A 12,052-nucleotide genomic window follows, 5' to 3' on the forward strand; every position below is an offset into this window, starting at 1 on the left:
CATTATATTACTTTATCATTTTATCACCTTTGCACCAATAGTCGCGGTAGTGTTCCTATAGTTGCGAGCTCCATAAGAAAACAATGAGATTCGCAACTATAGGAACGCAAATTAAAAATTACCGCAACTTTGGGAACAGTGTACCCTTACTTGGAGGACTCATTTTAGGCGAAACATTCACATCCTGGAGGAACCGATGTATTTTCACAACAAAGAGGAGTGAAAGATGTTTGGAAATAAAACGTAAGGTTAGTGCAATGAAGTATCTTTAAATTATAAACGATTGAATAGTGTTGAGGCGTGCTTAGTTCCTCCACTATTGGATCATTTACCCTATTAGATATTAGAGTTAAGTGTTTCCGAGGTAATTTTTTTCAGAAATATTCGAACAACGGCTGCATTTTCTGAAAAAGTTAAATAGCGAACAGTAATTCTGACTGATAGCGTTTGGGTAAATTTCTATCTTTGACATCAAAATCCTCTCCTGTATATCCCTTCTTAAGAACTATAAGGCAAGGGTGAATGTGAATCCGTTTGAACAAAAATAATGCGTTTTTCCTGAATGAGGCAATGGTGAATGTGATTCCTTCTTAAAAAGAATGCATCTTCCGGAATGATGCAATAATAAATGTGTTCCTCCTTTAAAACTGGGTTGTTTCCCGGATTAATAAAAGAATGAATTTTATTCTTCCTTTCATGATCTTCTCGGAATAGGGAAACGGGGGATGTGATCCATTCTTTAAAATAAGGCATTTTCACGAAGTAAGGAAATGGTAGATGTGGTCCCTTCTTCAGAAGCAGGCATTTGCTCGAAATAAGGCAAAGTCAAATGAGTTTCCCTTTTGGAGAGCTGGTGTTTGTCCGTAATAAGGATGAATGTGATCTCTTATTTTGATGTAGGCGAGTTTGACCAGAATAAGCAAAATATATATGAGATCCCTTCTTAACTTTCTGAGACTCTCATGGTCCTGGATCTCTTACGGAGTCTCGCCGCTCTTGTAAACGACAATCGTGATTTTTTCAAAGGTGTTTTCATTTTTTCATCGGGGGGAGTCACGGAAGGTTAAGCAATGAGTATCGATTTTTTTAACATTTCACTCAAGAGGCGAACCAGCTCGGGGATGAGAGTCTCTTCAATAAAAAGGAAAAAAACATTTACCGAAAAACATTTGGCTGATTTCGTTTTCGCGGATTAAAGGCTCCCCCAGACCTAAGCGATTTCATCGCCGCGACGGCGACAACTAGTCGCAGCGATTCTATCGTTGGGTCGCTGCAGGCAATGTTTGATTTACACTTTCATACGAACGGCGACAGAATCGCTGTCGCTAAGAGATAGAATCGCGTCGCGTGTGTTTGAGGGAACCTTAACATTTGGTGGCATGTAACTTTCGTGGTATGACATTTGATGGATTATACTCTTTCAGAATGACTTTTGGAGGAATGCCATTTTGCAAATTGGCATTTTCTCATATAAATGTAGTGTATAATAGGAGCAGTTAATTGATTATCTTCTCTCCTTGCATTACAGTCCCTTCCCGATTTTGGCAACACGACCGGATTTTAAAGTTGCCAAAATGGGGATGTTGCCAAAAACGGGAAAAAAATTTCATACAAAATTTCAATTTTTTTTGTTTGCATGATTGAAGCTAAATACGTAGAAAATGTACTAGAAAGTATGTGGAGTGTGTTTAAGTGATGCACGTGCATTATAATTGACATTTTTGCGATATTATTCATAACTCGGAGGTTGTAGTTCGAACAAAATTGAAACAAACTCAAGAATGGTAATCAAACGATAATGTATCTAACTAGCCAATTTCATAATACAAATTGAATAATGAATAATATTTGAAATTGAAAATAGCGTCGGCCACGTCCTTACATAAATTTGTGGTGATAAAAAAACGTTTCTATTGTAGGCAAACTTTCTTGTGGTCGGTGTGATTAAGAGTAAAGTTCTGTACAATTTTCGCTGACATTATGGGAAAAATAAACGCAAAGCATAAGACATTCCATTGTTTTAGAAAATGGTAACGTAAATCTGCATTCTCCAAATTGGTCAAGCCAAGTGTATCCAATATAGTGTGAGTATGGGTTAACTACACTCGACTACAGTTCACTTTCATTATTATGTGTACTTGGGCTCACTTGACCTCCGATAACGATACCAGCAGACAAATTCGGAGACGCAACGTGGCGGAAAAGCGTACGTACTTTGGACTCCAAAAAACAATCCGATCGAATAGAGTTCGCCGCCATACCAAACAGACTCCCTCATTAAACAGGTGGCGGTAGTCCTCCTTGGACACGAGTCCTGGACAATGCTTGTGGAGGACCAACCCGCACTTGGAGTAAAATTGTTCTATACAACGATCCGACAGGCACAAGAAGGCGAGGTGTGCAGCGATCAAGGTGGATCGATCAGGTTGAAGAAGATTTACGGACACTCCGTAGACTGCGTGAATGGTAACGTACAGCAATGGATGGAGACGACTGTTATGTACCGCAAAGGCCACTCCGGCCTTAGGCTGAATAAGTAATAACTTCAGTGGGAACTTCACAGGAGGTACTCCACTTCTGATACTTCGCCATCACAAACAGAACACTCGACAGCAAGCATTAGAAGTGTGAGTGAGCATTGTGAGCATTGATCTATTGCAATCGTAGCATCCACAGCCAATGAGTGAACTGCCTCGCTCAGATGGATACCAAACCATGAGTAGGAGCTATCGTTGTTGTGATAAACAATGAGCAACACCGTCTAACAAGCCAAGCCGTGGTGAGGCATCCATGTAAGCTACGATTTTTGCATTCGTACCCCGCTGGCTCTAGTACAATTGAAGCCAAACAATCAAACCACATCATGCGTTCTGCTTTATTCGTTTTTTTTTCAAGGTGATAAGATAGTCGAGAGGAAGTATCAACGCCTCCCATTCAGTGTGCTAGAGTTCCAGACTCTAAGAGGTCTTCATTTTTAGAATGCTTGAATGGCTTCTTCTAATAACCCACCGTAACGACGCTCATTGTTGTGTTACTAAGCTTCACTCAATAGGCTTCCATTGGTGAGCGATGAAGATCATTAAACGGTGAATCATCGAACGTCCAATTTCAAAGCTCTTAGGAAGCTCATAACTTGCCCCGCGGCAGAACATCAAGTTGGCTTAGATTAACCCGATTTTTTTCTCATGATCTGATTTTTTTCAATGTCTGCTCGAGAGCCTTACATGTTACCAAACTCTTACCATTACTGTTGAACTGTTGGCAAGCATGCTGGAATCAAAAGGCTCGTTATGCAATTGACACATCAGGAAACTGGAAAAGCCAACAGTGTTCTGATATTAATCGCTAGACAAATTTGCATCAATTTTAAACAATAAGACTCTTTGAAATAAATTGTTGCTTATTATCTGAACGGGAATGCAGCAGAAAGACGAATAAAATGATAGTTTCTCGGCTGATATCAGAAAAGAGGCGCATAATGAGCAAAACGACTTGATGGCTATAAAGCGCATTTAGAAAATCGAATGTACTAATCACTAGCAATTAAACCTACTGGGGTTTGCTTGCTCCTGGATCACTCATGCAGTATCGGTTGCATTGTGATGTAAACAGCGGGCTTCGCTTAATAGGTTGTACTATGTACAACGGTGTGAGTCAGCTTGTTGACGACAAAATCAGTGAGAATGCCAAAAAATACGACAATCTACGGTGGGCTGGTTATATAAGGGGAGGGTGAATAGGAACATGAAAAACGAGAATTAAAAAAACAGAAAAGTTTAATAGAAATTGTTTGCAATGAGCGGTGATACGAGTGGTGATTCATTATTTCAGTGAAAGTGCCCACTATTCGTACAGAGCCCATAATACGCATATAAACCCTTAATGGTAAAACGGTAATGGTTTTGTTTATCATATTACACATTAATAAAAAGGTTTTAGCTCTAAAAAGTAAGAAAAAAAAATCGAGATTGTTGCCAAAATCGGGAAGAAAATGTTGCCAAAAACGGGTGTTGCCAAAATCGAGGGTAGACAAAAACGGGTGTTGCCAAAATCGGGATGGGACTGTATATGAGAAAGACTTCTTTTCCAAAAATATTCCTTTTTTCTAATACCGGGTAGATAAAATCATTTAAAGAAGGCATTATCTCCTCCATTTGCATTATTCCGGGCAAACGAGTTCATTTAAGGAAGCGAGTATCTACCCTCTTTGTCTTTTACAGGCCAAATATGTTAATTAGAAGAATTTATTAACTCCTCCCTTCGCTTTGTACCGGAAGAAGGCATTATCTCCTCGATTTTTCTTATACCGGGTAGATGCCGTCATTCAAAGAAAACATTATCTTACCCCTTTGCTTTATCATACCGAGCAAACGTATTCATTTAAAGAAAACTACTTCTTACTTCGCCTTATACCAGCCAGATGCGTTCATTCAAAGAAAGTATTGCCTTTTTTCACGGCTTAGTTTTATTCTTTTTCAATGACTCTACTTTCCATCTCGAACTTGGCCTACTGATCAACTAGGTGTTTCTTAGCATTCGCACGGATTAAATTGAAAGCTTTCCTATGTGCAGCAGTTGCACGAGTATGTATCTTGTGTGCCGAGTACGACGGATACACTATGCACAAGGATCCAAGTATGTTTCCCCCCGAAAGCGTTCTAGGCCGGGACGGGAATCGAACTCGCTATATCCGGATTGGCAATCTTACGCATTTTGTCACATTTCGTATTCAGCATATTCAAATAAAGAGAGAGGCATTCGGGAAATGTTACATTCGAAATGTTCCATTCAGGAAATGTTACATTCAGGGAATTGTTATTCAGGAAATTGCATTCAGGAATTGTTATTCGGGGAATTGTCGTACAATCGACTCGTACCCATCCCGGGATCATGTGGATTATGAAACCAATCACCTGGATGAGCAGACCAAATCTCTATAATTTTATTCTTCTTTATCCGCCACCGATGCCCTCGCTGTCTCAGCCATCATCGGCCTCTAGCCGTGAACTCCGAGCGAAGCGATGGGCGATTGCATCTATCGCAACCGACACCACTGCATCCGACCATCATCAAGCACAGAACGACAAAAAGTTCGCCCACTTCTTTCATGCATATTCGCTGACCCACTGGCAGCTCTATCGCTGGCGACTGCATGCTGTGTAGGTAAACAGCGAACGAACAAACGAAACGGAAAATGCGCGAGCAAAAAGCACGTCAATACGCGCTGCTGTCACAAATTGTAATGGCTCGCACACGGCAGGCACTGCTTTTTTTATACACAAAGAAAATCTTGCGGTGGACCCGAAGGCCCGTGACATACCGCATTCTGATGTCCGTGTTAGGAATGCACGGGATGAAATTTTTGCTGGCTTTGACAAGAATTGAAATTTTTAATAGCTTATCGTTAATAATCTTAAGTTTCAATGCAATTGACAAACTGCAGGAGAGTGTCTGAGTTGATTGATAATAAATTTTCAAAATCCATCGAAAGATAAAGGCGCTAGCAGCGTTCGAAATCTTCCCTTTCAGCGTAACGCTCTCGATTTCCAAAAATCTAAATGACACCCAGTATAGTAAAGAAAGACGTAAGTCCTACGTAAAAAAAGTGGTGGATGAAATCATATCGATTCATCGGACTTACTGATATATTTATCACTTCAAAGATATTTCAAGACTTTGTTGGCCGGTTAGATAGAATTTTTCTAAGCTCCTTTTAGGCGGCATAGGACAGCAGTAAATATGCGTCCTGAAGTGGTTAAGTTTTGGCACTATCTGTACAACATTGGCGAGTGGTATGCAATGTAAGTAAACAGAGAGACTCGCAGGGAATTAAGACTCGACTATAGTCCGCAAAAATGGCAAAGTTTCTGCATTTCTTACCAGCTTTTGCCGCGTGTTTTATGCTTAAAATTGTGTATGGTATCTTGAACTCCTTGAAACCCCTCACCCCTAGACGCAGAACGTAATAGACTTTCCAATACCATCATGCGATATACATAACTTACCTTCACTGCAATCAGGTGCTATCAATGCTCTCAGCTAAGGACAAAATAATAAAATTGCAGATAATAAGCTAAATCAACACAATGCCGGTACCGGAGATGACTCCAATAGACTCGTATATTAGTGCAATCAATGTAATTTATACAGCAGAGCTGCTCTTCGATGAGGCTGGACCCACGCGTGCATGTAGGTATCTATTTTGGTGTGATTGCGTGAAAGCAGTTATTGCTTTCCGTTCGCCAAAACTGCTCTCTTGAGAGACACAGCACTGCGCTTGGGAGTATACGCGCACCATAGCCTTGATACATGTTCGTCGTTCGTCGTAAAAACCTGTGACTAACCACGCGAAGGACTATTCCACAGCCGCTCGAAGACGAGGTGAGTATGTGGGTGGAGTGACTTTTCCAGTCGGGTTAAATAATCGCCAGTGCAAGTGAGCGATGATGGGGCACTCGGTCAAACATTCAGTGTAAACAACCGATCGCTTGCGGATTGAAACATATGATTTTGCAAAAGGTGAGATGGTCAACTGGGCTAGACATCGGACTGGTCGTAATGGGGACAGGTTGTGAATGTAGTGAATTTGGTTGGGGTTATGGTTTAATTTCGTTTTTTATTCGTATCTACCTATTCAATAAATAATCACACTTTCTTCCTTATCTTAACTATGAGTTAGAATGTAAGCATTGTTTTAGTTTTAAGCGTTCACGTTTGGCACGATCCTATTCAACCACTGCTGGAATTTTTGTGGTCATCATTGAAGAAGCGGAAGAAACCTCCCCGGTGATTATTCAGGTAGTGGATGATCTCTGGCTCATCCTTGGGGCACTTGGGGTAGTACACATCACAGCTGTTGGCCCCAATACCGTAGCCGAGTAGTGCGGCTCGAGAGAACTTGAGCCAAGGTGAACTGTCAGGAACGGCACTCAGAACCCTGCAATGGAAGAATCGAAAAAGTTAGTATGGGATGAAATTTAATTCCACCACTTGATTGAATCTTTATTATAGTTCACCCATGTACGTTATGTACTGCGGGATTCACTTCTTCAATTCTTATATTATTGCTCATGCAGCAATACAAGATAAATTGAAACTTTACTTCATTTGATATACGGATGCATGAATGATAAATTGGCTTTGAAAATATGCAGTTATTAACTGAGTAAAATGCTTATCAAATACTATTCCAATAAAAAAAGAAGACTGTTGTATTCTTATGAATGGTTTGTTTAACTATTGAGTCAATAATAACAAAAGGAGTGGCTCAGATTGATTCCCGTTCTTTATCTTAAAGCCTTCCTCCAAATTACGCACTACCAAAACAAAAAATAGAAACATGTTTATCGTTTTTGTGACTTTTTCAGCAGATCTAGCAAAAAACTAAAGCAATTGGTGCTTTTTCTTCTATCCTTTCAAGATGATATGAATTAATAAGCGTGATAAAATAAATTGAGCAGTTCCTCTTTTACTCTAAAATAGTCAAAACAAATAAAAATACATCCCATTCCACCATCAATATGCTTACGTGCTCAACAGTCCCCGATTAACGTAGGTGCCGAATCCCTGCCCGCTGGACCGTCTGGACATCATGCAGATCAGCTTCGGCACGCACTGCAGCTCGTCATTTTCGGCAATGTTGTCCAGCGCCTTGCGAAGTTGACTGCTGGCGGCCACGATGGGAGACGCCGAGCCACTAGGAACCGGATAGTGCTGCTGCGCGGGTGCTCCACCGAAACCAGACGGCGGTAGGCCAGGTTGCGTTGGGCCACTGTTACCGAACGTGCCCGGAGCAAAGTTGAATATGCTCTGGAGGAAACCGAGGACACTTTGGGCACTTATGGGGCTGTCGGATTGTCCTCCGTTGATGAGATTCGTTGGCACGTTCTGTTGCTGGGGATAGATTGCAGGGTAGGATGCTGATGCCTCAGCTTGGGGTTGTTGAGGGTAAGGATAGTTAGCGAGATAGTTTTGGATATAGTAACTATTGGGATCGAATGGTGTTCCTGGGTTAGCGGGACCCAAGTTTTGATAGTAATTGCTAATGGGGATATTCTGTGGAGTTGGTGGAATTTGATAATTTCCTTGGTATTGGCTAGATGGTGGTTGGTACTGGTTGGGAGATAGTTGTTGATCGCCCTGAAGATAATTTCCGTAATCCTGTGGATATTGGTAATTAAAACCGTCCTGCTTTCGATGTTCAAATCCATTTTGAGAGTAAATTTTTCCCTTCTTTTTCTTCGGCCTCCTAGTAGCGATAGGCACAGTTGGTGGAGTTATAACAGCGTTATCGGATCCATCAATTTGAATCATAGCATTCACCGTGTAGAACTGATCTGAAGAACTTTGAGGCGAGGATTGGTCACCGTGGAAAAATCTTGGAGGCTCAGAGACGGTTTGCTCAAATCGCATTGGCGACGATACGGAATTTTGCGGCCTACTGTCGGTTTCGCGAAACTTGAACGGCTCTCCAGTGTTGCGGTATATATCTCTGCTGCTAGTTTCATCATTTCGAGGAAATTTAAAATCATCTCGCGATGAATGATTCTCCTGGAATTTGAAGGTGCTTACTCGGTTTGTTTCCGGGACTGTATCAGTTTCATCAAATCGAAAGAATCGACTAACATTTCTCGATGGCACTGGAAATTTGTTATCCGAATTTGGAATATTATTTTCTGGTTGTAGAATTCGTGATTGCGTGTTACTCGAGATATCATTAATGGTATCATCAACTTGGAACGACGAATTCGATTTTTTCAACAGATTTTCCAGCACATACACCTCATAGTTAGCAGATTCTTTCGATTCTTCAATGTTCGATTCTGATTGGCCTTGGCTAGTTTCAAATGATTCTGGCGAATCGTCTTTAAACTTCATTCCATCATTTTCATCAAACTTGAACATTCTGGGCGTAATAGTAATATGATTTTTTACCAGATTCACTTCACCAACGTTCAGTCCTTCAAATGAGTCTTCGTAAGAAAGTTCTTCTTCGGAAGAAATATCTTTAAATATGACATTATTTGACGAAGGTATTGTAGTCTTCATAGTTGTTGGAATAAACGCAGGATTTCTCATTGTATCAGATTCTGAGAACCGAATGAATCTTGTAGTTTTATTCCACGGCTGTGCAACCATCCGCGCTTTGTGCACCGATTCATGAGGTATTTGATCCGATAATTTTCTCAGAAGTTGTTGCAAATCAGACCCGGATACTGGTCGCCAACCAGACTCAAAAAATTCTTCTGCTCCATCCGTATCAATGACTCTTCTTATTGCACCTGATGCTTTCCCGATTTCTCCATTACGCACTGGAAATCTTGTATCGCTGAATATTAGTTGATCTTCACCGTTAGCAGAAAATGTTAAACTGTAAGGACACAAAAATGATCATTTTTTAATCTTCTTCTAATAATCACTAAGAAACACTGACCTCTCCGTTTTACGTTCTTTCTCACTGGCAGAAACTTTCTTGTCACTATAAACAGTTATGGCATGACTACAACCCCATAGTTGAAGGCCCAATAAAACTACGGCCACTACCGTAACACTTGTCATATTTCCTGCTTAAGCTCGTAGAGTGCACTGAACATATTACAAAGATTTTCCCGCAACCTGCAGAAATCAACCACACGCTGTTCGAACGGACCGTTTTCCACTCTTTCGTAATTTTATATAATAATATCAAATTTGTAGCAGCGGCCTCAGAGATGTTTCCCGACCGCAGTTTCGCGATCGAAGACGGCGCCCAACGACATCGCCTCCGTATATACGACACTACTTGAATGGTGCCCACTCTACCAAAAGTCTGCCAGTCAATGGCCAGGCTGCACTCGTACAGATGTGTTGTTATAATGTTTGGAGTTATTATGAAGATATGCATGGACCATGGACCATTGTACAGCAGAGTAGCTCACATGCACTATACCAAAACAATTTTAGTGAGCCACAACGCGCGCGCACGGAACGTTTTTGGGGTGCGCGTGCCGCTTCGTTTTATTTGCGGTTTAACCGCGAGTGTCTCGTGTGTTGGTCTAACAGACATGCTCCCGGTATGGTGGACTCTGAATGTGCGTTTTTTTATGGACCTTTTTTTGTATCAAGCACTGAAGAATTACAAGACTACTCTTACAATTGAAACTATACTGTTACATAACGTTAATGTTCTTATTTATATAGCTTCGATGTTGTTATCAGTGCAGACTAATTGTTCTATTTGATAAATCATCTGCCTTGGGTCTGCCTTAATACTGCTTTAGTCTGTGGAACAGCATCCTTAGTAAAATTAAACGAAATGCAACACTTTTTTTTCGAAAATTTTACACTACACATTTACACATTCTACTAGCTATAATCAATAGTGAAACACTTCGATTTATTATTGATTATATTTTAACATCGTATCCTATCACTAACAAACGCGCGCGCGTACAGAGGTGGATTTCTCAACATCTTTTTTGGCCGCATTATTGGAAGGATTTCTTAAAAATTGAAGCTTTGCGCGACCGTTGATCTAGCATCGCCCAAGTTTATGTAATCCATACGAATGGTTTTACCGTACGCAAACATACAGCACTGGTTAACCGCGTGTTATTCGGTGACATGAGTATGTGTAACCAATAGAAATGTGAATAATATCCTTCGCGGTAATACATTCTAGCTGCATTTGAGAAGCTTCACACTTTTTAGTTCATTAGCAAGTTTAAAACTTGACCTACATTCATTCGTTGTAGTCTTCCTAAAACAATTGCGTAACCATGCGTGTATTAAGGAGCAAGCGTTAATCTAGTACATAGTATACATACATACAGTGTACATATATGACTTATGTACTCGAATTCCTAAAAGGATTAAACCTGGACCTGGAACCAACCCGATCGATATGCACTGCTTTTCGTCGGCTACCCTTATCAGAAAAGGAAAACAAGCAGATGCACTTACGATTGGCGGCAGTATCGGCCAATTTGGGAGAAAGTGAAATACAAAAGTAAATACAATTTTAAACATCGACACATCAATATGCGACGAGGTTGTGTTGAATGACGTCCGGGCATCTGCAGATATTGTGGGTGTTCAGTCGAACAGGTGAACACAATACCCCACACAATGGGGTTGTGAGGTCCCAGGTTGTTGGTATAGTATGGGTAGTAGATTCATGATACACAACTATGGTATGACTGTATTGTATTGTGTAATAATTGAATGATCGATAAATTATTATCTATTCTGTTTTGATTACTTTTACGCGTGCTGTAGATATTTGGTGTGGAAGTACAAGAAAATGAGGAAAGATTAGTTCAGGGCCAGAGACGAGCCAGCCACAAGCTGAAAGTCTCTTTAATAAAGACAAAACATGTTAAGGGCATTACACTAATTAAGTAATAGAGTTTTCTGGATTTATCAATAAAAAATATTTCTCGTACAAATCATGGTACATGTCAAAGAAACTATGGGATTATGTCCTAGGACTTACACGACCCTTCTCAACGGCAAGTTGTTGTGCTTGCCTTTGATGTGGTAAGATTCTGACAATGGGCACTGTTGAACTTCTATTAAAAGTCGCATGTATCCGCACGCATGCTTCACCAAAGCGACCGTATGCCGCCCAAAGCGTACTAGCCCAAGTCCTGTTGTTGGGGTGGACACTAAACAGATCTGACACGAAAGGTCATCCGGGATCCAAGAGGTTTGCGCAGAGTCAATAAGCCGCCTGTAAAGAGCATGATCTGCAAGTCGTTAGGTTTGCGACAGAATAATCTACGATGGGTTACATCTTCGCAATTTCGACGTCGCGGAGCAGGAAATTTGCAGGACAGAAAAGAAAGTGTTGAATAGCGGACAGCGAGCTTATATCAAAGCTGATGTGCTACCACCAACGAGTTGGGCACCGGCTTTATAGTGCTGGGCAAGATGCGCCAACGCGTAATGGGGTGGCATTCAATGCAAGGATGTGCAAGCTGAGGAAAAAGGCTGTTTCTTCAACTATAGCATCATAACGTGCACTGCCCTCAAGAAGGGCGACTCGAACACGAGCAAGAAGCATGTTATGTAC

At 40.9% G+C, this 12,052-nt stretch overlaps 1 protein-coding gene across 2 annotated transcripts; it reads right to left on the minus strand.

Annotated features, from left to right (window-relative positions):
* Nucleotides 1–6,606: 6,606 nt before the first annotated feature.
* LOC134214662 (uncharacterized) lies at nucleotides 6,607–9,965 on the minus strand. 2 transcript variants are annotated; one of them, XM_062693987.1, is made up of 4 exons: nucleotides 9,434–9,964; nucleotides 8,935–9,370; nucleotides 7,529–8,550; nucleotides 6,607–6,937 (listed from the first exon to the last, which is right to left on the minus strand). In XM_062693987.1, exons 1-4 carry the CDS (start codon nucleotides 9,556–9,558, stop codon nucleotides 6,730–6,732), a joined length of 1,791 nt encoding a protein of 596 aa, XP_062549971.1. In that variant the 5' UTR covers nucleotides 9,559–9,964; the 3' UTR covers nucleotides 6,607–6,729. The 2 variants fall into 2 exon arrangements, with proteins under 2 accessions (XP_062549971.1, XP_062549970.1); XM_062693986.1 differs by having other exon boundaries at nucleotides 7,529–9,370; nucleotides 9,434–9,965.
* Nucleotides 9,966–12,052: the final 2,087 nt, after the last annotated feature.

This window comes from Armigeres subalbatus, chromosome 2 (assembly GCF_024139115.2).
Source record: "Armigeres subalbatus isolate Guangzhou_Male chromosome 2, GZ_Asu_2, whole genome shotgun sequence".
NCBI classification, from domain to species: Eukaryota; Metazoa; Arthropoda; class Insecta; order Diptera; family Culicidae; genus Armigeres; species Armigeres subalbatus.

Coding starts and splice junctions, on each gene's coding strand:
- LOC134214662 (XM_062693986.1), bottom strand. CDS start 9,558: ATGACAAGTGTTACGGTAGTGGCCGTAGTTTTATTGGGCCTTCAACTA. Junction 9,371..9,433: donor AAAGAACGTAAAACGGAGAG/GTCAGTGTTTCT, acceptor GTGTCCTTACAG/TTTAACATTTTCTGCTAACG. Junction 6,938..7,528: donor AATCGGGGACTGTTGAGCAC/GTAAGCATATTG, acceptor CTTCCATTGCAG/GGTTCTGAGTGCCGTTCCTG.